Genomic DNA, 24,684 nt, shown 5'->3' with positions numbered 1-24,684 from the left:
AATAAGTATATGACTGACAATTTTAACTTCCCAAGGCTTTTAAAAAACTCATACCAATATTTTCTTTAATTAAAATAGATATAAATATTAAATAAGTAAATGTGCAGTTACTGAGCTGATATTTTCCTTGAAGACATCTATTTTAACATAATAATAGAACTAGGCAGGACATTTAGGGGTCTTCTGATTTTCTTCAGCATATCTAAAATAAAAATGTTCATTATTTGGGGCTATTTTGCTACAGACTACCTTTGAAAGAATTCAGATGTTGATTTCTTCATGGATTTTACTACAGTAGGGGTTACCATCATTAATGACTGTCAATATATTCACTCAAATAAGCTGTTAAACATTTCAAAGAGCAACACCTCATCTCAAAAATTTTTATTGAAGAAAGACTGACTTTCCTAGCACACTGTAAAATTTTTATGGATTTTTACAGCCAATTCAATAACTGGACTGAATTGTTGTCCTTAAGCTAAGCAGGCAACCATTCTAATAACTTCTTAAAGAATCACTGAGTTTTTTAACAAAGTACAAATTACTGCTATAATATGGTAATTTTTGCCTTAAAATATTAATGGCCTTCTTAAGTCTTATTTATAGGGAAAAGCTTTTAAACTTGAAGGGTCTTACTTAATGTTAAATAGAATCTAATTAATAACCTTATGTTTAATTATATAGTAAATTTTTAAAACAGTACACTTCTCTCCTCTTTATATATGACAGCTTTGGGGGAGTTACCAGGACATACATAAAGAGTACAAGAAATCAATCTTTGATTTGACATGTAATGTTTTTCAAATTAAATAATTTGAATTCCCAATCTATATTTTATTTAGGCAAAAACTGCCAGGAAGATGTTGATGAGTGTGAATCCAGGCCTTGCTTTTCAGGAGCAGAGTGCCTCAATACCTTTGGTTCTTATCATTGTGGTTCATGTCCAAAAGCATTTTACGGTGATGGAAAAATATGTCATGGGAAAAGTCCCTATTTTCTGGCATGAATTGTTTTTCTTTCTGTTTTTGCTGCATTTAATTAATTCAGGTCACTTAGTTCCATTCTCTCTTGTACTCATGCATTCATTCAGGGTCATGCACTAAGCTAGATGCAGAAGATGCAGAAATATATAAGATATGTCCTCTGACCTAATAGGTTTGAGTATAGTAGCAGGAAATATGACATGTAATAATCACATAGTTCAATATGATGTTCTGTGTCTTTCGATAGAAGTGTCTAGAGAGAATAGTAGGAATAGTACACAGGGAATCATGTCTACCTTGAGGGACAAGGAAAAGTTTTTAAAAGGAAGTATCACTACAGCTGAATCTGATGTATCTGATCAAGAAAGAGAGACATTCTAGGCAGAAGAAACAGCGTGAGCAAAGGTACAGAGGCATGTAACATCACCTTGGGCACTGAGAAGGATTCAGGGTGCTTGGAATAGAGAAGGTAAGGGGACTGCTACAAGAGTAGCAAGGGTATCCAGTGGACAGATCACTGACAAACTATGAGAAACATGATAAGGTTTACATCTGAGAAAGTCTACTTAAGAGCAGTGTAGAGGATGCACCACTTGCAGGTAAGGAACTGTACGAGTGTGAAGGTGGGAAGAAGAGTTAAGACAATATTATAAACATAGGAAAGGCATGAAGATATTCCGACCTAAGACGAGGATGAAAAAGACACTAAAGAAGAAAGTTGAGTCTGTTTCCACAGACTCACAGACGTAAAAAACAAACTTGTGGTTACCATAGGGGAGAGGGAAGTTGGGAGGGACAAATGTGGGGTATAGGATTATAGATACAAACTACTATATGTAAAACACACAAGCAACAAGGCATACTGTATGACACAGGGAATCATACCGATTTTCTTGTAATAATCTATAATGGAGTATAATCTGCAAAAATACTGAATCACTATGCTCTACACTTGAAATTAACATAATACTGTAAATTAACTATACTTCAAAAAAAAAAAGCAAGTTGATAGTACTTGGTCAGCGATTGGGATTAGCATGGTGAGGGAGAGAGTTAACAGTGCTTGGTTTAGGCAAATTGAGTGGGTAGAATTGACATTCATATTGCTAAGGACTGAATCATGTCCTCCCAAAATTCATACATTGAATCTTAAACTCCCAATATGGCTGTATTTGGAGTAAGGAAGTAGTTAATGATAAATGAGGTCATAAGGAAGAAGCTCTGATCCAATAGGGTTGGTGTCCTTCTAAGAGGATACACCACAGAACTTAATCTCTTTCTCTCTCTGCCAGGTGAGGACACCAGGAAAATGCAGCTGTCTGGGACGCAGGAAGAAAGCTCTCTCACCAGGGACCAAATGGGCCTGCACCTTGATCTTGGACTTCCCACCCTCCAAAATGGTTAGAAAATAAATTCCTGTTGTTTAAACCACCTACTCTGATATTTTGTCATGGCAGCTCGGGCTGACTAAGACACACATGAAATATGAGGAAGAAGAAATAGTTTCGGAGAGAAAAGATGATGAATTCAGTTTGGAAACACAGACACTGAGGTGACTATGGAATAGCCAAGTGGAGCTCAGGAAGGGGGATAACGTTAAAGATATAATTCTTAAGGTCACCAGTCAGGGGTGAAACTTCCCAGGGAGAGCACTTAGAATTAGAGAAAAGAGGAAAAACATTGGTGGATATCAACCTTTTAAAAACTTAAAAAGACAAAAGTAAATTATAAAAAGTTAATGTCAAAGAAAAGTAAATTATAAAAAGTCAGTATCTTTGGGGACCTCCCTGGCAGTCCAGTGGCTAAGACTAAGCGCTCCCAATGCAGGGGGCCTGGATTCGATCCCTGGTCAGGGATCCTGCATGCATGCCACAATAAATATCCCACATGCTACAACTAAAAAGATCCCGCATGCCGCAATGAAGATCCCGCGTGCCGCAACTAAGATCCAGCACAGCCAAATAAATAAATAAATAAAAAGTCAGTATCTTTGGTATTATTAAGCAAACAAGGTGTATTTTGATGAAAAATATATATTAATTACATGATATCACCTTGTGCTTCAAATTGGGGTGGACCTGTCTAGCACGGGAGGTAACAGATTTGAAGAGCACACTGCAGGATGGTGAGAGAAATTCCCTACTAGTTCAGCTACTCACATCAATATCCAGTCCCAAATACTGAACCTTCCACTCTGTGCACTAAAGTGATCTAACATCCATCTTTTCCAAACAGTGGCCCATTCTCTCAATAAGACCTTTATCAAGTGGAATTTAAGACAAAAGCACACTGAACCAAATTCCATTACACGTGAGTGACTAGTAAGTTTCTTAACCATATCAGAGGCATTTGTGTATTTTAGGAAAATGCTTGTTAAGACAAAGTAATTTTTTATTGTTGGTTGTTGTTTACTTTGTTTTATGGCAGGCACCAGAGTCAATGACTATAAAAGCAAATAAAGTGCAGTTCTTTTCTTGAAGTTCCTAACTAGTGGAGTAAAGAGACACGTAAGTGTGAAGGACAAAGTTCTGTGAATGAACACAGATAGGTGACATTGATTGAGTGGGTGAGCGTGACTCTAGGAACATCCATTAGTTAGCTCAGGCTGCCGTAACAGAACACCACAGACTGGGTCACTTAAACAGCAGAAATTCGTTGTGTCACAGTTCTGGAAACTGGAAGCTTGAGATTAAGTTGCCAGCAGCACTGGTTTCTGGCCTCTCTCCTTGGTTTGCAGATGGCTGCTCTCTCACTGTACCCTCATATGTACACTCTTCATGTGCTTCCTCCTCTTATAAGGACGGACGTCATTCCTATAGGATTAGTGCCCCACTCTCATGACCTCATTTAACCTTAATTACCTCCTTTAAAGTATCTCCAAATACAGTCACATTTAGGGTTAGGGCTTCAACATAGAAATTTTGGGGAACACAATTCAGTCCCTAACAGAAGCATCTGCTACAGATGTGACATTTAAGCTAGTTCTCTGATCTAATTTGCAAGGAGTTCAATCCAAGTGACATTTTTATTTTATGTTCTTATTCACAGTGCTTTAGTTTTATAACAGTTTAATTCTGATCTGTTTTTCATGTATACATTTACAGTTGAAACACAGTTTTTAAATGAATTTACTACACATACTGTGGTTCTCACAAGGTCTGACAACAGTGTAACTAAGGAAGAGGATGGTAAAAATGCCAATCAGAGGGAGAGGAATGTTAAGCCAACAAATGGAAATGCCTCTAATAAGTAATGGTCTTAGTTAAACTCTAATGACAAGTAATACCTTTCATTTGTTTTCCAGAAGATTACCATATTTACTCGTCAGGAATTTTTATTTTCAAAAAGTTCACCTACGATTATATAATGCAGTTTACAAATTATTCTTTTTCTTGCTAATCTTTTGAATCCTCTGGCTTATATTCTAGAAAAGTGATTCATGTTGTGTAATGAACAAATTATATCATTATTTAAGGTGATTTCAGAGAAGCTTATGGTTGGAAGTGACCATTTCAAACTTACATTCTATAAATCCCTGGTCATTCATCATCTACTCAAACTCTAAACGTATGAGAAGCTCATTATTTCATAAGGCCTTTTCTTCTTCATAGTGCTTTCTTTATAACTCTTTGTTTTATTCAATAATACTCTATTACTGTCTTCATAACGATCTTCCATGTTTCTCATTACCTTTCTTTATGCCTTTGCATACTGTAATATCAGCTGTTTATCTTGCAAGATATCATTGCATTTGTTCATTTTGCAAGGTGTTGTTGATTATTGCAATACAGGAAAGCTATCTTGATTTTAGTGTTATTCATGTATCTGGTTGCCTTACTAAATACTCTTATTTACACTGTTTTTTATAGTTGATTCTCTTCTTGATTTTATAGGTAAAACATAATATTTTTTGCAAATACTGAGTTTGTCTCTCATTTACTTTCTTATAGTAACTAAGATTTAGTCTGTATTTATGATGTGCCAGCATTAGGAAAATATTTTTAATATATTATTTCGTTCGATCCTCATAATAGCTCTATATAGTAACTCTTTTATTTCCATTTTACAGATGAGTAAACAGAGGCATCTATGGGTTAAGTAATCTGTTCAGATTTACAGAGTTTGTAAATTACAGAGGCAAGACTTGAACCTGAGCAATCTAATGGCCCTGTCCCAGCTCTCAAACTTAGGTTGTGATTGTAGTGGCTGGGACCTCCAGTTCCAAGTGTGTAGGGATTGGAATAGCTGTGTTTCTTAATGGTTTCAATGGGAATTCTTCTCATGTTTCACCAGTGAATATGATATCACTGTAGGTTTCTGCTAGAATTTTCCTTTGATTGCTTCCTCAGAATTCTCTTTAGTTTTAAGTCATGAGTGGGTTTTACGTTTTATCAAATGCTTTTTCAGAACAATTATTACTTGCTACAATTTCTGTTAATGTTTCCATGGATTAACTTTCTCAGAATGTTTTTAACAAAAAAAATTGATGTATCAAATTACTTTTTAACATTATTTTATATTATTTTCTTCACTAATATCTTGATATAATTCTGTTAGTTGAGATACAAGTCTATTTCATCCTGATGTGATAATATGTAACTACACTGCTGCACTTGATCTGATTTAAATGAAATACTAGTATTTCATTTTAAATTTTTATGTATTTTCATAAATAATATTGGCTATAAGATTATGCCACTCTGACAAAATGTTTATGTTTAATCTCTTTGTGTGTGTTGCAACAGTTTTGTAAAATATTCTTTCCTTGAAATTTGGTTAATTTTTTTGCATTAGATCAGCTGTCCTGGCATCATTTTAGGAGGTTATTTTAGATTATTTTTCTATTTCTTTCAAAGTAATTTTTCTGTCATCTACTCTATGTCTTCTTCAGTCAATTTAATCATTTATATTGTGCAAAAAAATCATTTATCTCATTGAGATTTCAAATTCTTAGTTTCAAATTATATGTATATATAATTTAAAATTCTTTTCATATATATAGCTTTTTCTGTTTTCTCATCTTCAAAGTTTAGTTATATCTTTCCATTGTTTTTTTTCTAAATAGAACTTGCCAAAGGTTATCTATTTAATTGCTTTTTTCAAATAATCATTGAAATTTGCTTTTCTGTTAATTATCTGTTTGTAACTTTTTTTTGACTTTTTGTTGATATGTAAGAGTACTTTACATATTCTGGCCACTGATCCTTTACATAATGTGTACTTGAAATTATCTTTTTTATCTCTATGGCTTGGCTTATCTATGTTGTCTTTTTATGCAGAAATATTAAAATTTTACGTAGTCAAATACTTCTATACTGCTTAATATTCTGTGTTATCTTGTGTATCCAAATAGATTACATAAGTTCCTAGAAGGCAGGGACCATGTGATAACTTCTTATTGCTGCACAAATCTTAGTATAGTGTTTATACAAGTAATAGACATTAAATGAAGGAATGAATTACCTAATGTTAAATACTGTGGGTAGAGCAGAGCATTAACAGATGTTATTGACTAGCATTTCTTTTTCTTTTTTGGTTGTTTAGACATAAATTTGCAACAACTATCAACAGAACATTCACTAATTGGCGCAAGCTCTAGCCACAGTTCTGCAACTATGAAAAAGTTCTTGGATACAATCAACATCTCACACTTCTCATTAAAATCAGTCACAACTCGAATGAATCATTCAAAGAAGGCTATTTCCCATCAGATATCAGATTTTGAACACGTGGATCATACCCCCAGTACAAACCTCAGTCTGGAGGAGTTGGAAGTTCCTACAAACAACCGTAGCTCTTTAAGCATTAACCCGAATAGTTCCCATGGTGAAGTAAAGGATGTTATCCAGGGCCCCATCCAAACAGAGGCAGGAGGATATAATTCTCAAACTAACAGGTCTCCCCAGGGTTACACACAGTATAAGGATGGGTTTGCATTATCACTTACTAGAGCCATCACTATTTTGCCAGAAAAGCCTGGATTGACCAAAATATTAAGTTGTGCTGAATCCCCTTGCTTTCTTGGTGTTTCCTGTGTGCCAACCACAGATGGTCACTTCTAATGTGGACGCTGCCCCTCTGGATATTACGGAGATGGTATCAAATGCAGAGGTAGTATGAGAACTCTTCAAAACTTACAAAGAAAACTATCCAGTTCACGTTTAAGTACTTAAGAAGATATGCTCTTCTATTGATTAATTTTTGTTTATTCTATTTAGTTCACTAATTTCTATTCATTTTATTTATTATTTATGCATATTCTCTTCACATTTCAAAAAAATTAATATTGATGTTTCTTAATTTTTTTCATAAAGTTAATATTAAATAGCATTATAACTATATAATACATTATAAATATATGTATTAAGTACCTACTGTGTTCTAGGGCCTTTGGAAAAAAATTTGTATCAATTATGTCATATAATCCACAAGGACCCCACATACTGGGTATTATTTTTCCCATTATACAGAAGAGAAAGCAGAGCCTTAGACGGCTAACTGACTTTCCTGGCAATAAGCAGCTAGATATAAAATAATGGTGTGCATAACACTGTGGTTTGGGTTCTTTTCAGCTCACAGAGGGTATTTAGCACTTTAAATTACTAATTCTGGCATATTTGCTTATTTGTATAAACTAGGTTTCTCTGTAATTCCTCCAGCTCTTGAGAATAAAACAAGTTAGCCATCACTTTAATTTTGAAAGGAGTGTTTACTTCTTTTCACAATCATCAGCATTGTTTTCTTTGATACAAATCAAATTTCTGGCTTAGAAGCTACTTTTTGTTGTTGACATTGTTCTGTTGTTATTGTTTTGTTTTGTTTGTGTTTTGCTTTGTTTGAGACCAACTTAAGCAAAAAAGCTGTTGGAGTATTCCTTTGTTCTCAGTTACCTAGAGGAACTTCGTTTTTTCTTTTTTCTGTAGGAATAATGATAATAACCTTCAATTCTTACATGTTTAGAGTATAAAACTCCTTATTATTAGCAAATAAAACAGAAAAAAACCTCATGCATTTCAGTTACCTCAGGAAGTGTTAAATGACTAATAGTTAGAATATATCAGGTTGTTAGAGATGCTTAAGAAATACGAACCTATAAGCTTATGATGTGTTCCTGGCATCTTGCTCTTTGACATTCTGATTATCCCTGCCATTCACCAACATTTACCTAATTGGTATCTGAAACTTCATTGCTTTCTGAAAGACTGTAATTCCATTTATGGTTAGCAGCCATCTCCAACATCAGGTTTTGCTATGGGAGTAATTTCCTCATATGGTATGTTTTTCTTACCCTGTTAATCATTTACCTCAGTCATTCTAGTAGTAAAACAAATATAAGGGGGAAAAATAATTTTATGGATGTATGCAGTCATTACTGTCTAATAGCAATGTCCAAAATTTTCAACTTCAGAGAATTTTACTTTTATTATATAATTAAGCTTATGGGCAATGTGTACATACTGTATCTACAATTCAGCCTTTTCCCTTGATTTCTGCAGCCATTTGTAGACATCCATGTGGAAAAAACAGGGAGTGTGTTGTCCCAAACATATGTGAATGTAAACCTAGTTACACTGGTTCTAACTGCCAAACCAGTAGGTGTAGCACTCATTAGTTTGCATAACAAATTTAATTGATAATTGATATTTCTAAACCATGCGCTTTATTCTATACAGCTATATGTCATCTTGATTGCAGAAACCATGGAAAATGTATTTAGCCTAACATTTGTGAATGTCCCCCAGGACATGGTGGAGCTACCTGTGATGAAGGTGATAATTCAAATTAAAAATCAAATAATAAAGCCAAAATAATTCAATCTTTTCTTTAAAAACTTTTTTTTAAAGATAATTCACATTTACTGTGTACATATTAACATATACTTATTAATGCTGGTGAGGGAATCCAAGTTTGTTAATATTTATTAAAAATAATTTATTGAAGATTTTAAAAACTTTAATTTACAAAATCAGAGAGCCAAAGAGCAGTAGCTCATTCATCCTTGGTAAAAGTATCTTCAGAAATAATTTTTTGAGATTTAGTTATATGGTACCATATCCCTACAAATATTTTAGCTTCAAACAAAGGACACCTGCTTATTGAATAACTTGTCAAGCATGGTTCCAAGAAACTCTTAAATACCAAATAATTAGAAGATATCAGGTAGTAAGAAGAAACCTAAAAAATGATTTTTAAACACATGTCTATAGCCATATAATTTTATTGCCTTGGTTGAAATCTTAAGTGGAGAGTTTAGGAAATGGCACTCCTAAAATGGATAATATTTTAAGGAAACAAATTTGTTATTTTTTAAATAATATTTTAAAAGAATATATTTTAGTAGATTGTACATGTATAATTATTAATAAACTGAGAGTGATGTTAAATGTTTTCGTGACAAGGCAAGGCACAAATTAAGAAATCTCTTTCTGATCTTATTCATTAGGTGATGTGATTGGCAGTTATGAGCAACTAGGTCATAGCCAATAATACGACCAATTCCAAGCCTAATTTACCTTTCTTTTATTTTTATCCTGTGATATTAGTAGTTTGTAACAGGCACTGTGAAAATGGAGGCAAATGTCTTACACCAGATGTTTGCCAGTGCAAGCCTGGCTGGTATGGACCCACCTGTAGCACAGGTAAAATAAGAAATATTTTCAATAAACATGTCATTTAAAAGAAATTTAAAATTCATCAGTGTCCTAAGGACTTGTACCCAAAAACATAAAACTAGTCTGACAAAGTTTTTATTTCAGACAGATTTTTAAAACCCAATGTCTCATCTTCATTCTTTTTCTTCTTGTATTAGACCACAGAGTGTATTCCAGCTTTACTGTTATCCAACCCAACCAATACTTTGTTTTTTGGCCTTTATTTTTCCCTCATCCGCTTGCCTTATGGTGGAGAGAAACATATCTGTGTTGCATATTCAGGTCTCTTCCAAGTTTTTTATCACAACATAGACATTCTATTTCATTAAACATTCAAGCAATTCTGAGTTAAGTGGACACCATAACATTATTCTATTTATTTCTCACAGTATCAGGCTTAATTCTTTGACAGCGGTGTTTGCAATTATCTATGTTTAATTTAATCCATTATGACCTAATGACTTTTCTCAACATAAATTTAATTAAATGTTCATAGCTTGACAACTGTGTGTGAAGCATGATGCAAGGGGGAACAAAGATCAATTTCATGTTTGCCCTAATTTCAAGTAGCATATCAGTAGTGAAGGAGACATGGGATACAATTATAAAAAAGACTATGACGCAAGTTGTGTTACAAGTGATGTAATAAATGCACAGCGCCTTGGAAGCAGAGAAAAGAGAAATTAATTCTGGCAAGTGCAGTTAGGAAGAAAATTGTGTAGACTTTGGAGAATTGGCAAAATCTGCATTGAGAAATGGAATTGGGGTGACTTTCAAAGTGAAACAAATGAAAAGAAGCAAAAACAAAGCATGTTTTCGAAGTGTGCTAGGACTTAAATGCAGTGTTCCTATTTGAATTGGGAAGGTGACTTAAAGAGCTACACATGGCTGCATGTATTTGAGCAGATTACAGACTATCCTGTTTGTGCTGTTGAATTGCCTTCTCCTAACTTCCAATCATTTTTCCAGCTTACTGAGGGCATTCTGAATTCTAATCAAAGCCTCCACATTCTTAGCTTGGTAATATTTGTAAACTTAATAAACAAACTTTCAAAGTTATTATCCAGTTATTTCTCTTCTCTTACGTTTGGCAAAGTCTAAGTAACAATAGGTTATGGGTTTTACTGGCAGTGAAAATAAAATATTTCATTATGCACCATTTTGTACTTCAGTACAGCTTTCATTTTTTTAAATAACGAAACTTTTATGGTCTTTCTTCCTCCTGCTGTTCATTAGCTTTGTGTGACCCTGTTTGCCTCAATGGTGGTTCCTGTAACAAGCCAAACACTTGCCTCTGTCCAAATGGATTCTTTGGTGCACAGTGTCAGAATGGTAATTACTCTTTCTTTATAAATAAAAAGGCAAAGGGAAAGTTAGACACAAACAGAGCTCTGAGTAAGCACAAGACAAGTTTCAAAGGGAAGATGCTATTTATTTATTTACTCTAATTCTTGTGCTGTTGCAGTTTTGGTCACCAAATGACCAGTTCATAGAAATATATGAGTTATTATGTAAAATGTTTATTTATTCAACATATGTTAGGCTCACAGCCTTGGCACATTTGTAGGACCAAGACGTGAAACAAAAAAGCAAAGTTCTCTTGCAGTCTTTCATGTGAAATGATGTAATTTTTGTTGCCTTCTCAGCAAACATTTTTGATTTACTGTCAATCTAATGTCCACTGTTATCTCATGATCTCTCATGCTTTAGTTTCATTAAACACTTATGAAGAGCCAGCTATGCACAGCACTGTGCAAGGTGATATGGGGACATAAAGATGTACCATTTTCCCCCCTCATGGCTTGTTATTGTAACACTTTCCTTCATAGAGTTAATGCTATAAGTTTTTTCAGAATAATGGGCATGACCTGAAGTTGAGCACATAGGCATGAAATAATGTCAATAAATGAAATTTTAAATGTATCTTCTGCATCTTCATATTTTTAAGTGTATGCAAATATAGATTTTTAGTATAAAACATGTCAGAATATGTCATAATTTAACTCCTAAAATATATACTTTCTTTGCCTTGTTACAGTTTGATTTGCAATCCTATTTTTTTAACTTGGAGGTTAGCTAGGATTCTGAGATTGAAATTGATGTGGAGAAGAAACCATCATTCTAATACTAGACATTTGAGCACACAAATGAGTTTTTCTAGTTCAGATTTCTGTTAAGAAGCTAGGTTATGAAAATGGAAAGTTAAGACTAAATTAAGGCAAATCTTGAAAACTAGGAGACTACTACTAAATGTACGTTTAAGAGTTTTAGGTAGGGTTTTGAGTGGAGAATATAAGGAGGTAATTAAAAAGCTATGTCTTTCATGCTATTTGCAGTAGATGTAAGTTATAGTAAGAAAAGTTCTGTAAAACGTATATGCCAACTATATAACTGGGTAAAGCAGGGGCTCTAAATTACTAAATTGAACTAAAAATTATCTAATGAACATATGTCATGTTATAGTTTTTGGAATTAGCAGTCTCTACAATTTCCTAGTGGCATGGATATTAGAAATTTACTTATAGTCTCCAGGCCTCAGACTTCTTTACTTTCAAGTTTGAACTAGACAGTTGCTGTCAAGTGCAAATGACACATAGAGTGGACCACCTGCAAGTACAGTCAGCACATGGCTAGCTACCATTAAGTAATGGTATTATTGTCATAAGACATGTTACAGAAAGTGCAGAAGAAATGAAAACATGATCTTTATTTTTATTAGATCACATCCCCTTGTGAGCCCAAATGAAGGGAAGGGAAGATGGTATACACATGGAAAGCCATTGAATAAATTACGCAGAATATGGTTAAAAGTAATATGAGGAGTATATTCTGTGTATTCTATAGGATTACAAAAGAGGAAGACACACACTGAGCTGGAAACATCATGAAAGGTTAAACTACTCTATTAATAAGCAAGACTTAGGGACTTCCCTGGTGGCTCAGTGGTTAAGAATCCGCCCGCCAATGCGGGGGACACGGGTTCGAGCCCTGCTCTGGGAAGATCCCACATGGCACGAAGCAACTAAGCCCGTGAGCCACAACTACGGAGCCTGCGCTCTAGAGCCCGCGAGCCACAACTACTGAGCCCGTGTGCCACAACTACTGAAGCCCGCGCGCCTATAGCCTGTGCTCCACAACAAGAGAAGCCACCACAATGAGAAGCCTGTGCACCGCAACGAAGAGTAGCCCTGCTCGCCGCAACTAGAGATAGCCCACACGCAGCAACGAAGACCCAATGCAGCCAAAAATAAATAAATAAAATAAAGAAATTTATATAAATAAATAAATAAAATATCACCATGTTACCTTCAAAAAAAAAATAATAAGCAAGACTTAAAATGTGTGGCTGGAGAGATGATTAAATATATCTTCCAATTTCCTTCATCCCTTAAATGCCATGAGCCCATTCCATACAGAAAGTGAAGCCAGATTACTTGGCTCATTTTGGAGTTTGGTGGAAGATCCATCTGAGGCCTGGAGAATCTCATGAATACATACATGAAAGTGGGTTTTCCCCTAAACCTCCTTTTCTGAAAATGTGATTGCGGTGGGCATGACCGAGCCCAAGTTTTATGTCATTTCTCTATATTACTTTAATTATATATACTTTTCTGTATACATGTAGTATTTATCTCTATACTCAAGTTTTGTAGAGTAGATGTGTATTGATTATAACAAGGCTACCCATTATAAAAGTGTCCTTTATTCTTTTCATTTTTAAGTTTTAAATTTCTAACCACAGGTATTTCCCATGGTGCTTTTGCAATGGAAACAATACACCTTTCTTAATAAATAGAAATAATCTTAAACTGTATAAAGATTATGAAGCAAAAAATGTAAGAGCATTTCTCCATAATAAAAAGTACCAATAAAAATGCCAGAGAAAGTAAACTAAATCATTAACCAGAAAAGGCTCAGTCTAAAATAGTGGAAATTATCCATTTGCTGAAACATTCAGTTAATATTGTTTTTATACATAAAGTGCTTCATTATTTTCACTTATTAATCTATTTGAAATCAGTTGAAGTTTTCTTAGTGTTTGGAAATTTAAAAAGCACCTATTAAAGATGGATCTAATTCAAATTGGGAGTCTGTCTACCAAGGCCCTATTACCATAACCAGTTAGTTTGACATTCACTTTTAAAACACAAACTAAAATCCACTTAATCATCATTTAAGGAAAATTAAATTTAAAAATTTATAGGCAGGTTTGCCTATGTATTATGGTTTTTTAAATAACTGCATTTAATTGTCATATCTGTAAGAAATATGAAGCAACAAAAATCCTCTCATAAAAGATTATAAACATTAACTTCTGAACTCCATGGAACAGAATCACATACATAGAAGATACTAGTACAGCGTATTCAGGATTATCCAATAAATATTCCTGACAAAGCCAAAGATTTATTGTTAAAAAGATTTTTCGCCAGGCATTCACAAGAACAAGTCACATATAAAGCTCTGCCTTCGTGACCTCAGTAGGTATCCAAAAGTTAACTTTAAAGTTTTTTCTAAACATCATGTGACCAATGTTGAGTTTTTCTAATTTCCACAGGAACAGATATTCTTATTTTGAGCTCAGTTTTGACTTATTTTCTTGGTTTTGCCCAGGTCATTTCACTCTATGTGCACTCTAATACTGAAGGCTCCACTGGTTATGAACAACACATTTCATAATTCACCAATACATTTCAAATTGTGCTAACCCACTAGCAACTTACAGCTATAAGCATTGTATTTTATGACTTAGAAAGGACAGTTTTAATGACTTGCAGTGGTGATCTTTTATTTTAATAACACATTTCTCTGCCTTATGTCCCCATAGATAATAAGCACATGATGCAATATGTAATATATAATAATTGAATATGTGATATTCACAGATTGCTGCCATGTGTTCCTTTAGCTATCTGTCACCCTCCCTGTAAGAATGGTGGTCACTGCATGAGAAATAATGTGTGTGCCTGTCCTCAAGGATACACTGGTAGGAAATGCCAAAAAAGTAAGACACTACTAAATGTGTTTGCCAACTACATGTAAAGCAAACATATTAAACAGCAAAACTACTGATATTTAAGAACTGATATTTCATCCCTTTACCTTAAGGTATCTGTGATCCCATATGCATTAATGGAGGAAAGTGCATGGGACCAAACCTTTGCTCTTGTCCTTCTGGCTGGACAGGGAAACAATGCAACACACGTAAGAGAAATACTCCTAAAGTGCTAAAGTCCACATGGGAACATAAAGCAGAATCTCAGACAAAGAGCATTTTCCTTGTTTTCTGTTTCCTTGTTTTTATTTTTTTTATTTGTTCCTACTTTAGAATATATCTTTTCGAAATAGAAAGAATAAAATGCCAAGTCCTCTGAACTCATCCTTTCAGGTTAGTGGAGGTAGAGGATATCCTGTATTTTCCAGTCTGTTCACTACGATTGCCAGGATAAATGACAAGTCTTTAAGTCCTGGTCTCTCAGTATTAAGTAGGAGTCAGGGGAAGGTTTTTAAAAAATTACTGATTCCTTGGTCCCATCTCAGACCAATTCAGAACCTCCTGAGATGGGGTACCACTGCTTTCAAGTCTTGCTAGTTTTTGAGATGATGGCAGTTCTCCTCATTCAAATGTTCCATTTTTTTTCCTTTTATAAATTATTATTTAAAATTAGCAGCTATTATAATGTATTGGCCGAAGTGTAAAATGAGAAGCAACATAAATGTTTAACAATTGGGGAAAAGTTTTAAGGGAAAAGATCCTTTAATCATTGATTTTTAACTGTTTCTCTTTTTTTAATGAAAATTCTTATGGTTTATGATAGGATTTGACTAGTAAATTAAATTATTAACTTGTTTATTTCTCTATTTGCAGCTATCTGCTTTCAGAAATGTAAAAATGGTGGTGAGTGTACTGCTCCTAGCATATGCCATTGTCCTACAACATGGGAAGGAGCACAGTGTCAAATACATAAGGCTACAGAATTTGCTTTCTAATCTATGTTCTGAATTTGAATCTATTATAATTATCAAAGTATAGCTTTAGGAGAAATATATAGGGTAAAATAAATCCCAGCATGCTGATCCGTTAAAAAGAAAGTTTTAGAAATAAAAGGATATCACCCATTTCTATACACATTTTAAAAAAGAAAGTATGGTATATTATATTAATATTTTGTGTGACATAGATAACTCCAAATTATGGTCTGTGGGTTGCCAGTGAAGTTCTCTTAGGTGGACTGAAGAAGGCTTTTTTTTTAATTTTAAAAGATCTTTCTTTTTCCTCCAGTTTTATTGCAATATAATTGACATTCTGCACTGTGTAAGTTTAAGGTATACAGCATAACGATTTGACTTACATAAATCATGAAATAATTACCACAATAAATTTAGTGAATATCCATCACCTCATATAGCTACAACACTAAAGAAATAGAAAAAAATGTTTTTTCCTGGTGATGAGAACTTTTACTGTCTTAAAACTTTCATATATAATGTATAGCAGTGTTAATTATATTTATTGTGTTGTATGTTACATCCCTAGTACTTATTTAACTTATAACTAGAAGTTTGTATCTTTTGACTATTTTCATCCAAGGGGGAATTGGATAAAGAAGGTTTTAATATAAGTTTAAATGTTTTTCCATATTATAAGGTAGGTATATATCTATCATGGAAATTATAGAAAATATGAAAAAGTTTTTAAAAATTAATCACTCCAAATTCCACCACCCAGAACTAGTTTCTGCCTTGATTTTAGCATTTTAGTTATTTCGGTTTTAGTCATAAATTTTTACATAGATGGGATCGCAGGGTATAAAGGAAAATCAAATTTAATGCAATTTTGAAATTTATGAAAACTTGAAATAACATGTTAAAATATTAACAAAGACACAGCCGGACGACTGGACACAGAGGCAGCCGGGCTCCCTCAGGCTCGGACTGTGCTCGCCGCCGCGCAGAGGCTCAAGATTGACACCTGGCTGGAGCATCAAGACCTGGTCAGCCACACGGCTCAGAAGAAAAGGGAGAAAAGAAAAAAGAAAGAAAGAAAGAAAAACCATGTGGATGAAAGGCTCCTGGTGCTCCAGCCAGGCATCAGGGCTGTGCCTCTGAGGTGGGAGAGCCAACTTCAGGACACTGGTCCACAAGAGACCTCCCAGCTCCACGTAATACCAAACGGCGAAAATCTCTCAGAGATCTCCATCTCAACATCAAGACCCAGCTTCACTCAACGACCAGCAAGCTACAGTGCTGGACACCCTATGCCAAACAACTAGCAAGACAGGAACACAGCCCCATCCATTAGTAGAGAGGCTGCCTAAAATCATAATAAGGCCACAGACACCCCAAAATACACCACTGGACGTGGACGTGCCCACCAGAAAGACAAGATCCAGCCTCATCCACCAGAACACAGGCACTAGTTCCCTCCACCAGGAAGCCTACACAACCCACTGAACCAACCTTAGCCACTGGGGACAGATACCAAAAACAATGGGAACTACGAACCTGCAGCCTGTGAAAAGGAGACCCCAAACACAGTAAGATAAGCAAAATGAGATGACAGAAAAACACACAGCAGATGAAGGAGCAGGGTCAAAACACACCACACCTAACAAATGAAGAGGAAATAGGTAGTCTACCTGAAAAAGAATTCAGAATAATGACAGTAAGGATGATCCAAAATCTTGGAAATAGAATAGACAAAATGCAAGAAACATTTAACAAGGACGTAGAAGAACTAAAGAGGAACCAAGCAACGATGAAAAACACAATAAATGATATTAAAAATATTCTAGATGGGATCAATAGCAGAATAACTGAGGCAGAAGAACGGATAAGTGACCTGGAAGATAAAATGGTGGAAATAACTACTGTAGAGCAGGATAAAGAAAAAAGAATGAAAAGAACTGAGGACAGTCTCAGAGACCTCTGGGACAACATTAAATGCACCAACATTCGAATTATAGGGGTCCCAGAAGAAGAAGAGAAAAAGAAAGGGACTGAGAAAATATTTGAAAAGATTATAGTTGAAAACTTCCCTAATATGGGAAAGGAAATAGTTAATCAAGTCCTGGAAGCACAGAGAGTCCCATACAGGATAAATCCAAGGAGAAACACGCCAAGACACATATTAATCAAACTGTCAAAAATTAAATATAAAGAAAACATATTAAAAGCAGCAAGGGAAAAACAGCAAATAACACACAAGGGAATCCCCATAAGGTGAACAGCTGATCTTTCAGCAGAAACTCTGCAAGCCAGAAGGGAGTGGCAGAATATACTTAAAGTCATGAAGGAGAAAAACCTACAACCAAGATTACTCTACCCAGCAAGGATCTCATTCAGATTTGATGGAGAAATTAAAACCTTTACAGACAAGCAAAAGCTGAGAGAGTTCAGCACCACCAAACCAGCTTTACAACAAATGCTAAAGGAACTTCTCTAGGCAAGAAACACAAGAGAAGGAAAACACCTACAATAACAAACCCAAAACATTTAAGAAAATGGGAATAGGAACATACATATTGATAATTACCTTAAATGTAAATGGATTAAATGCTCCAACCAAAAGACACAGACTGGCTGAATGGATACAAAAACAAGACCCATATATATGCTGTCTACAAGAGACCCACTTCAGACCTAGAGACACATACAGACTGAAAGTGAGGGGATGGAAAAAGATATTCCATGCAAATGGAAATCAAAAGAAAGCTGGAGTAGCAATTCTCATATCAGACAAAATAGACTTTAAAATAAAGACTATTACAAGAGACAAAGAAGGACACTATATAATGATCAAGAGATCGATCCAAGAGGAAGGTATAACAATTGTAAATATTTATGCACCCAACATAGGAGCACCTCAATACATAAGGCAAATGCTAACAGCCATAAAAGGGGAAATCGACAGTAACACAATCATAGTAGGGGACTTTAACACCCCACTTTCACCAATGGACAGATCATCCAAAATGAAAATAAATAAGGAAACACAAGCTTTAAATGATACATTAAACAAGATGGACTTAATTGATATTTATAGGACATTCCACCCAAAAACTACAAAATACACATTTTTCTCAAGTGCTCATGGAACATTGTCCAGGATAGATCATATCTTGCATCACAAATCAAGCCTTGGTAAATTTAAGAAAATTGAAATCGTATCAAGTATCTTTTCCGACCACAACGATATGAGACTAGATATCAATTACAGGAAAAGATCTGTAAAAAATACAAACACATGGAGGCTACACAATACACTACTTAATAACGAAGTGATCACTGAAGAAATCAAAGGGGAAATCAAAAAATACCTAGAAACAAATGACAATGGAGACACGACGACCCAAAACCTATGGGACGCAGCAAAAGCAGTTCTAAGCGGGAAGTTTATAGCAATACAAGCCTATATCACAAAACAGGAAACATCTCGAATAAACAACCTAACCTTGCACCTGAAGCAATTAGAGAAAGAAGAACAAAAAAACCCCCAAAGCTAGCAGAAGGAAAGAAATCATAAAGATCAGATCAGAAATAAATGAAAAAGAAATGAAGGAGACAATAGCGAAGATCAATAAAACTAAAAGCTGGTTCTTTGAGAAGATAAACAAAATTGATAAACCATTAGCCAGACTCATCAAGAGAAAAAGGGAGAAGACTCAAATCAATAGAATTAGAAATGAAAAAGGAGAAGTAACCACTGACACTGCAGAAATACAAACGATCATGAGAGATTACTACAAGCAACTCTATGCCAATAAAATGGACAACCTGGAAGAAATGGACAGATTCTTAGAAATGCACAACCTTCCGAGACTGAACCAGGAAGAAATAGAAAATATGAACAGACCAATCACAAGCACTGAAATTGAAACTGTGATTAAAAATCTTCCAACAAACAAAAGCCCAGGACCAGATGGCTTCACAGGCGAATTCTATCAAACATTTAGAGAAGAGCTAACACCTATCCTTCTCAAACTCTTCCAAAATATTGCAGAGGGAGGAACACTCCCAAACTCATTCTACGAGGCCACCATCACCCTGATACCAAAACCAGACAAACATGTCACAAAGAAAGAAAACTACAGGCCAATATCACTGATGAACATAGATGCAAAAATCCTCAACAAAATACTAGCAAACAGAATCCAACAGCACATTAAAAGGATCATACACCATGATCAAGTGGGGTTTTCCCAGGAATGCAAGGATTCTTTAATATACGCAAATCAATCAACGTGATACACCATATTAACAAATTGAAGGAGAAAAACCATATGATCATCTCAAGAGATGCAGAGAAAGCTTTCGACAAAATTCAACACCCATTTATGATAAAAGCCCTGCAGAAAGTAGGCATAGAGGGAAATTTCCTCAACATAATAAAGGCCATAGATGACAAACCCACAGCCAACATTGTCCTCAATGGTGAAAAACTGAAACCATTTCCACCAAGATCAGGAACAAGACAAGGTTGCCCACTCTCACCACTATTATTCAACATAGTTTTGGAAGTGTTAGCCACAGCAATCAGAGAAGACAAAGAAATAAAAGGAATCCAAATTGGAAAAGAAGTAAAGCTGTCACTGCTTGCAGATGACATGATATTATACATAGAGAATCCTAAAGATGCTACCAGAAAACTACTAGAGCTAATCAATGAATTTGGTAAAGTAGCAGGATACAAAATTAATGCACAGAAATCTCTTGCATTTCTATACACTAATGATGAAAAATCTGAAAGTGAAATTAAGAAAACACTCCCGTTTACCATCGCAACAAAAAGAATAAAATATCTAGGAATAAACCTACCTAAGGAGACAAAAGACCTGTATGCAGAAAATTATAAGACACTGATGAAAGAAATTAAAGATGATACAAATCGATGGAGAGATACACCATGTTCTTGGATTGGAAGAATCAACATTGTGAAAATGACTCTACTACCCAAAGCAATCTACAGATTCAATGCAATCCCTATCAAACTACCACTGGCATTTTTCACAGAACTAGAACAAAAAATTTCACAATTTGTATGGAAACACAAAAGACCCCGAATAGCCAAAGCAATCTTGAGAACGAAAAATGGAGCTGGAGGAATCAGGCTCCCTGACTTCAGACTATATTACAAAGCTACAGTAATCAAGACAGTTTGGTACTGGCACAAAAACAGAAATATAGATCAATGGAACAGGATAGAAAGCCCAGAGATAAACCCACACACAAATGGTCACCTTATCTTTGATAAAGGAGGCAAGAATATACAGTGGAGAAAAGACAGCCTCTTCAATAAGTGGTGCTGGGAAAATTGGACAGATACATGTAAAAGTATGAAATTAGAACACCTCCTGACACCATGCACAAAAATAACCTCAAAATGGATTAAAGACCTAAGTGTAAGGCCAGACACTATCAAACTCTTAGAGGAAAACATAGGCAGAACACTCTATGACATAAATCACAGCCAGATCCTTTCTGACCCAGCTCCTAGAGAAATGGAAATAAAAACAAAAATAAACAAATGGGACCTAATGAAACTTAACAGCTTTTGCACAGCAGAGGAAACCATAAACATGACCAAAAGACAACCCTCAGAATGGGAGAAAATATTTGCAAATGAAGCAACTGACAAAGGATTAATCTCCAAGATTTACAAGCAGCTCATGCAGCTCAATAACAAAAAAACAAACAACCCAATCCAAAAATGGGCAGAAGACCTAAACAGACATTTCTCCAAAGAAGATATACGGATTACCAACAGACACATGAAAGAATGCTCAACATCATTAATCATTAGAGAAATGCAAATCAAAACTACAATGAGATATCATCTCACACCGGTCAGAATGGCCATCATCAAAAAATCTAGAAACAATAAATGCTGAAGAGGGTGTGGAGAAAAGGGAACACTCCTGCAATGTTGGTGGGAATGTAAATTGATACAGCCACTATGGAGAACAGTATGGAGATTCCTTACAAAACTACAAATAGAACTACCATACGACCCAGCAATCCCACTACTGGGCATATACCCTGAGAAAACCATAGTTCAAAAAGAGTCATGTACCAAAATGTTCATTGCAGCTCTGTTTACAATAGCCAGGACATGGAAGCAACCTAAGTGTCCATCATCAGATGAATGGATAAAGAAGATGTGGCACATATATACAATGGAATATTACTCAGCCATAAAAAGAAATGAAATGGAGGTATTTGTAATGAGGTGGATGGAGTTAGAGTCTGTCATACAGAGTGAAGTAAGTCAGAAAGAGAAAAACAAATACAGTATGCTAACACACATATATGGAATCTAAGGGAAAAAAAAAAAAAAAAGGCCATGAAGAACCTAGTGGCAAGACGGGAATAAAGACACAGACCTACTAGAGAATGGACTTGAGGATATGGGGAGGGGGAGGGGGAGGGGTGAGATGTGACAGGGTGAGAGAGTGTCATGGACATATATACACTACCAAATGTAAAATAGATAGCTAGTGGGAAGCAGCCACATAGCACAGGGAGATCAGCTCAGTGCTTTGTGACCACCTAGAGGGGTGGGATGGGGAGGGTGGGAGGGAGGGAGATGCAAGAGGGAAGAGATATGGGAACATATGTATATGTGTAACTGATTCACTTTGTTATAAAGCAGAAACTGACACACCATTGTAAAGCAAGTATACTTCAATAAAGATGTTTAAAAAAAAACACAATAAAAAAAATATTAACAAAGATTAATAACTCAATGGGAAAAACAGAAAATCTCCTCAAAATATTTTCAAATGCTCAGTAATTACATAATATCAAAACTGGTGATCCAAGTGTATTGTAAACTGAAATAGCACAATTGTAAAATGACTGTGCCTTTTTACTAGAAATACCTGCTCTGCTTTTCATGTATCAGAGATTCTGCATATAATTTTTATGACTCTTAGACTTTATTAGTAATTGCTATTATAATTTACACATTTCTCATCCTAGGAAAATATTTTCGAAGAATTCATTAAGTACTAGTACTTATATAAGAATTATGTGCTCAAAAATAAATAATTCTCATTGAAAGTCAGATGTGATAAAATGCTAGAAAAAAGAACTAGCAACCTCAGTTTGGGCTACTCATTCTGGAGAGAGTTTGTATGGAACATGAGAGAGAATGATAAGATGCTAAAAGCACATTAATGCGGAAATATGCTCCAGTAATTGTGGATTAAGGTACTCTGAGCACAGCCTGAAGATGTGCACCCTGTTTTTGCACCTTGTGTTTGCACCTTGTGTTTGCACCTTGCACCTTTATGTGAATTTTTTAGTCCCCTTCCTAAAAATGCTTTACTTCCATCTGTCTGGAAACAGTCTAAATATTGATGATGTTATTTATACAAGATGTCTTACTGCCATCTTCTGGAAAATTGTTGTAATAAATATTTGAATCTATGATGTCTGTGATATGAACAGTGCTTCCTTAGCTGTGGAACCTTCTGCATTACATAACCTGCTCAGCCATACACAATATCTCTGATGAAAACACACCTTTCAATGTTGCATTTATATTAAAGGGAATATTATTCTTGAATTATGCAAGCTTCCAATATGAGCTCTTGAAAGAGATACCTCTCCCATGAAAAATAACTGGATTGTATATAATTTTATATTCCTATTTTTTTAGTCAATATTACTTAAAAGCATTTCCATGTCCTTAAAGATGTAATTTTAAATGATATATTAAATTCCATAATATAAATACTATAATTCACTTGACATTTCCTCTCATATTGAACATTTCTGTTATTTACAAATTGTTACTATTATAAGCATTTTTCTCTGTAGGTGGGTAGGTAGATAGAAAGAAAGAAAGAAAGAAAGAAAGAGAAAAAAAGAAAAGAAAGAAGACAAAAGATAAATAGATATAGGTATTCAAAAATTGCATAGAGAGAGATTTTAAAGAAGAAATTTCTAGTACAGACAGTGTGAAGATCTTTAGGAAGCTTCCAATAGAGTTGTTTCACATTAAACTTCCATTGATAGTACATAAAACTGTCTGTTTTTCCATACATTGGTCAGTACTGAATTGTCCCTTTTAAATTTTTGCTAAAAAATTTTTTATTAAAAAGCAAATTATGAATGCTATCTTATATTACTGATTCGAATCTTCTCTCTATAGAAAACAAAAAGATGTATTTTAAATACTTTAAAATGTAGTCAATGAAAATTTGTTTGCTTTAATAATATCTTTATAAAATATTGAAACTGTTGTGTTGAGTTTGGGGGTGTTTTGTCTTTTGATATGTGTATGTATGTGTGTGTTTGCACGCTGGTTGCAGAAATATAGGAGTGCAATTGGTCATTCATAGATTCTTATGACTTTTTTTTTTTTTAATTTATTTTTCGCTGTGTGGGTCTTCGTTTCTGTGCGAGGGCTCTCTCCAGCTGCGGCGAGCGGGGGCCACCCTTCATCGCGGCGCACGAGCCTCTCACTGCCGTAGCCTCTCCCGCTGCGGAGCACAGGCTCCAGACGCGCAGGCTCAGTAGTTGTGGCTCACAGGCCCAGCCGCTCCGCAGCATGTGGGATCCTCCCAGACCAGGGCCCGAACCCGTGTCCCCTGCATTGGCAGGCAGATTCTCAACCACTGCGCCACCAGGGAAGCCCTCTTATGACTATTTTTATAGTCAAGTTGCTGAATGGCTTCAGACCACTGGAATAGAATATGTCACAAGCATTTGTGTCAAAAGGTGGTAACTGTAAAAACTTGTGTATTGCAGCAATTTGCTATCAAAAGTGTCTTTATGGAGGCAGATGCGTACTCCCCAACATATGTTTTTGCCGCACTGGATATACTGGAGTCAAATGTGAAAAGAAAATACAGGTATTTTACATTTTAAACAAAGTATATATTAGATATCGACATATGCCATCTACTCAGATATTCTACTTAGTGATTTTTACCTATCTGTTAATGTTTTATTTTCTTTTACTTCCAAAATAGGAAACATACAAGATTTTACTATTTGCCTCCAAAACTAAAAGTAATATCATTCTTGTGTCATTATAGAGT

At 35.0% G+C, this 24,684-nt stretch overlaps 1 protein-coding gene across 1 annotated transcript in view; it reads left to right on the top strand.

Annotated features, from left to right (window-relative positions):
* The window catches only part of VWDE (von Willebrand factor D and EGF domains), a 95,059-nt gene that overhangs the window by 30,348 nt on the left and 40,027 nt on the right, over positions 1 to 24,684 (top strand). The window contains 11 exon segments of the mRNA XM_059932527.1: positions 843 to 959; positions 2,441 to 2,513; positions 4,088 to 4,228; positions 8,480 to 8,575; positions 8,657 to 8,752; positions 9,527 to 9,622; positions 10,871 to 10,966; positions 14,544 to 14,639; positions 14,744 to 14,839; positions 15,504 to 15,599; positions 24,392 to 24,495. Of these exon segments, the coding sequence (XP_059788510.1) occupies positions 843 to 959; positions 2,441 to 2,513; positions 4,088 to 4,228; positions 8,480 to 8,575; positions 8,657 to 8,752; positions 9,527 to 9,622; positions 10,871 to 10,966; positions 14,544 to 14,639; positions 14,744 to 14,839; positions 15,504 to 15,599; positions 24,392 to 24,495 (1,107 nt within the window).

Source organism: Balaenoptera ricei, chromosome 9 (genome assembly GCF_028023285.1).
Source record: "Balaenoptera ricei isolate mBalRic1 chromosome 9, mBalRic1.hap2, whole genome shotgun sequence".
Lineage (NCBI taxonomy): Eukaryota > Metazoa > Chordata > Mammalia > Artiodactyla > Balaenopteridae > Balaenoptera > Balaenoptera ricei.
Note: the sequence above shows the minus strand (reverse complement) of the source record. Positions and strands in the feature narration are given on the sequence as shown.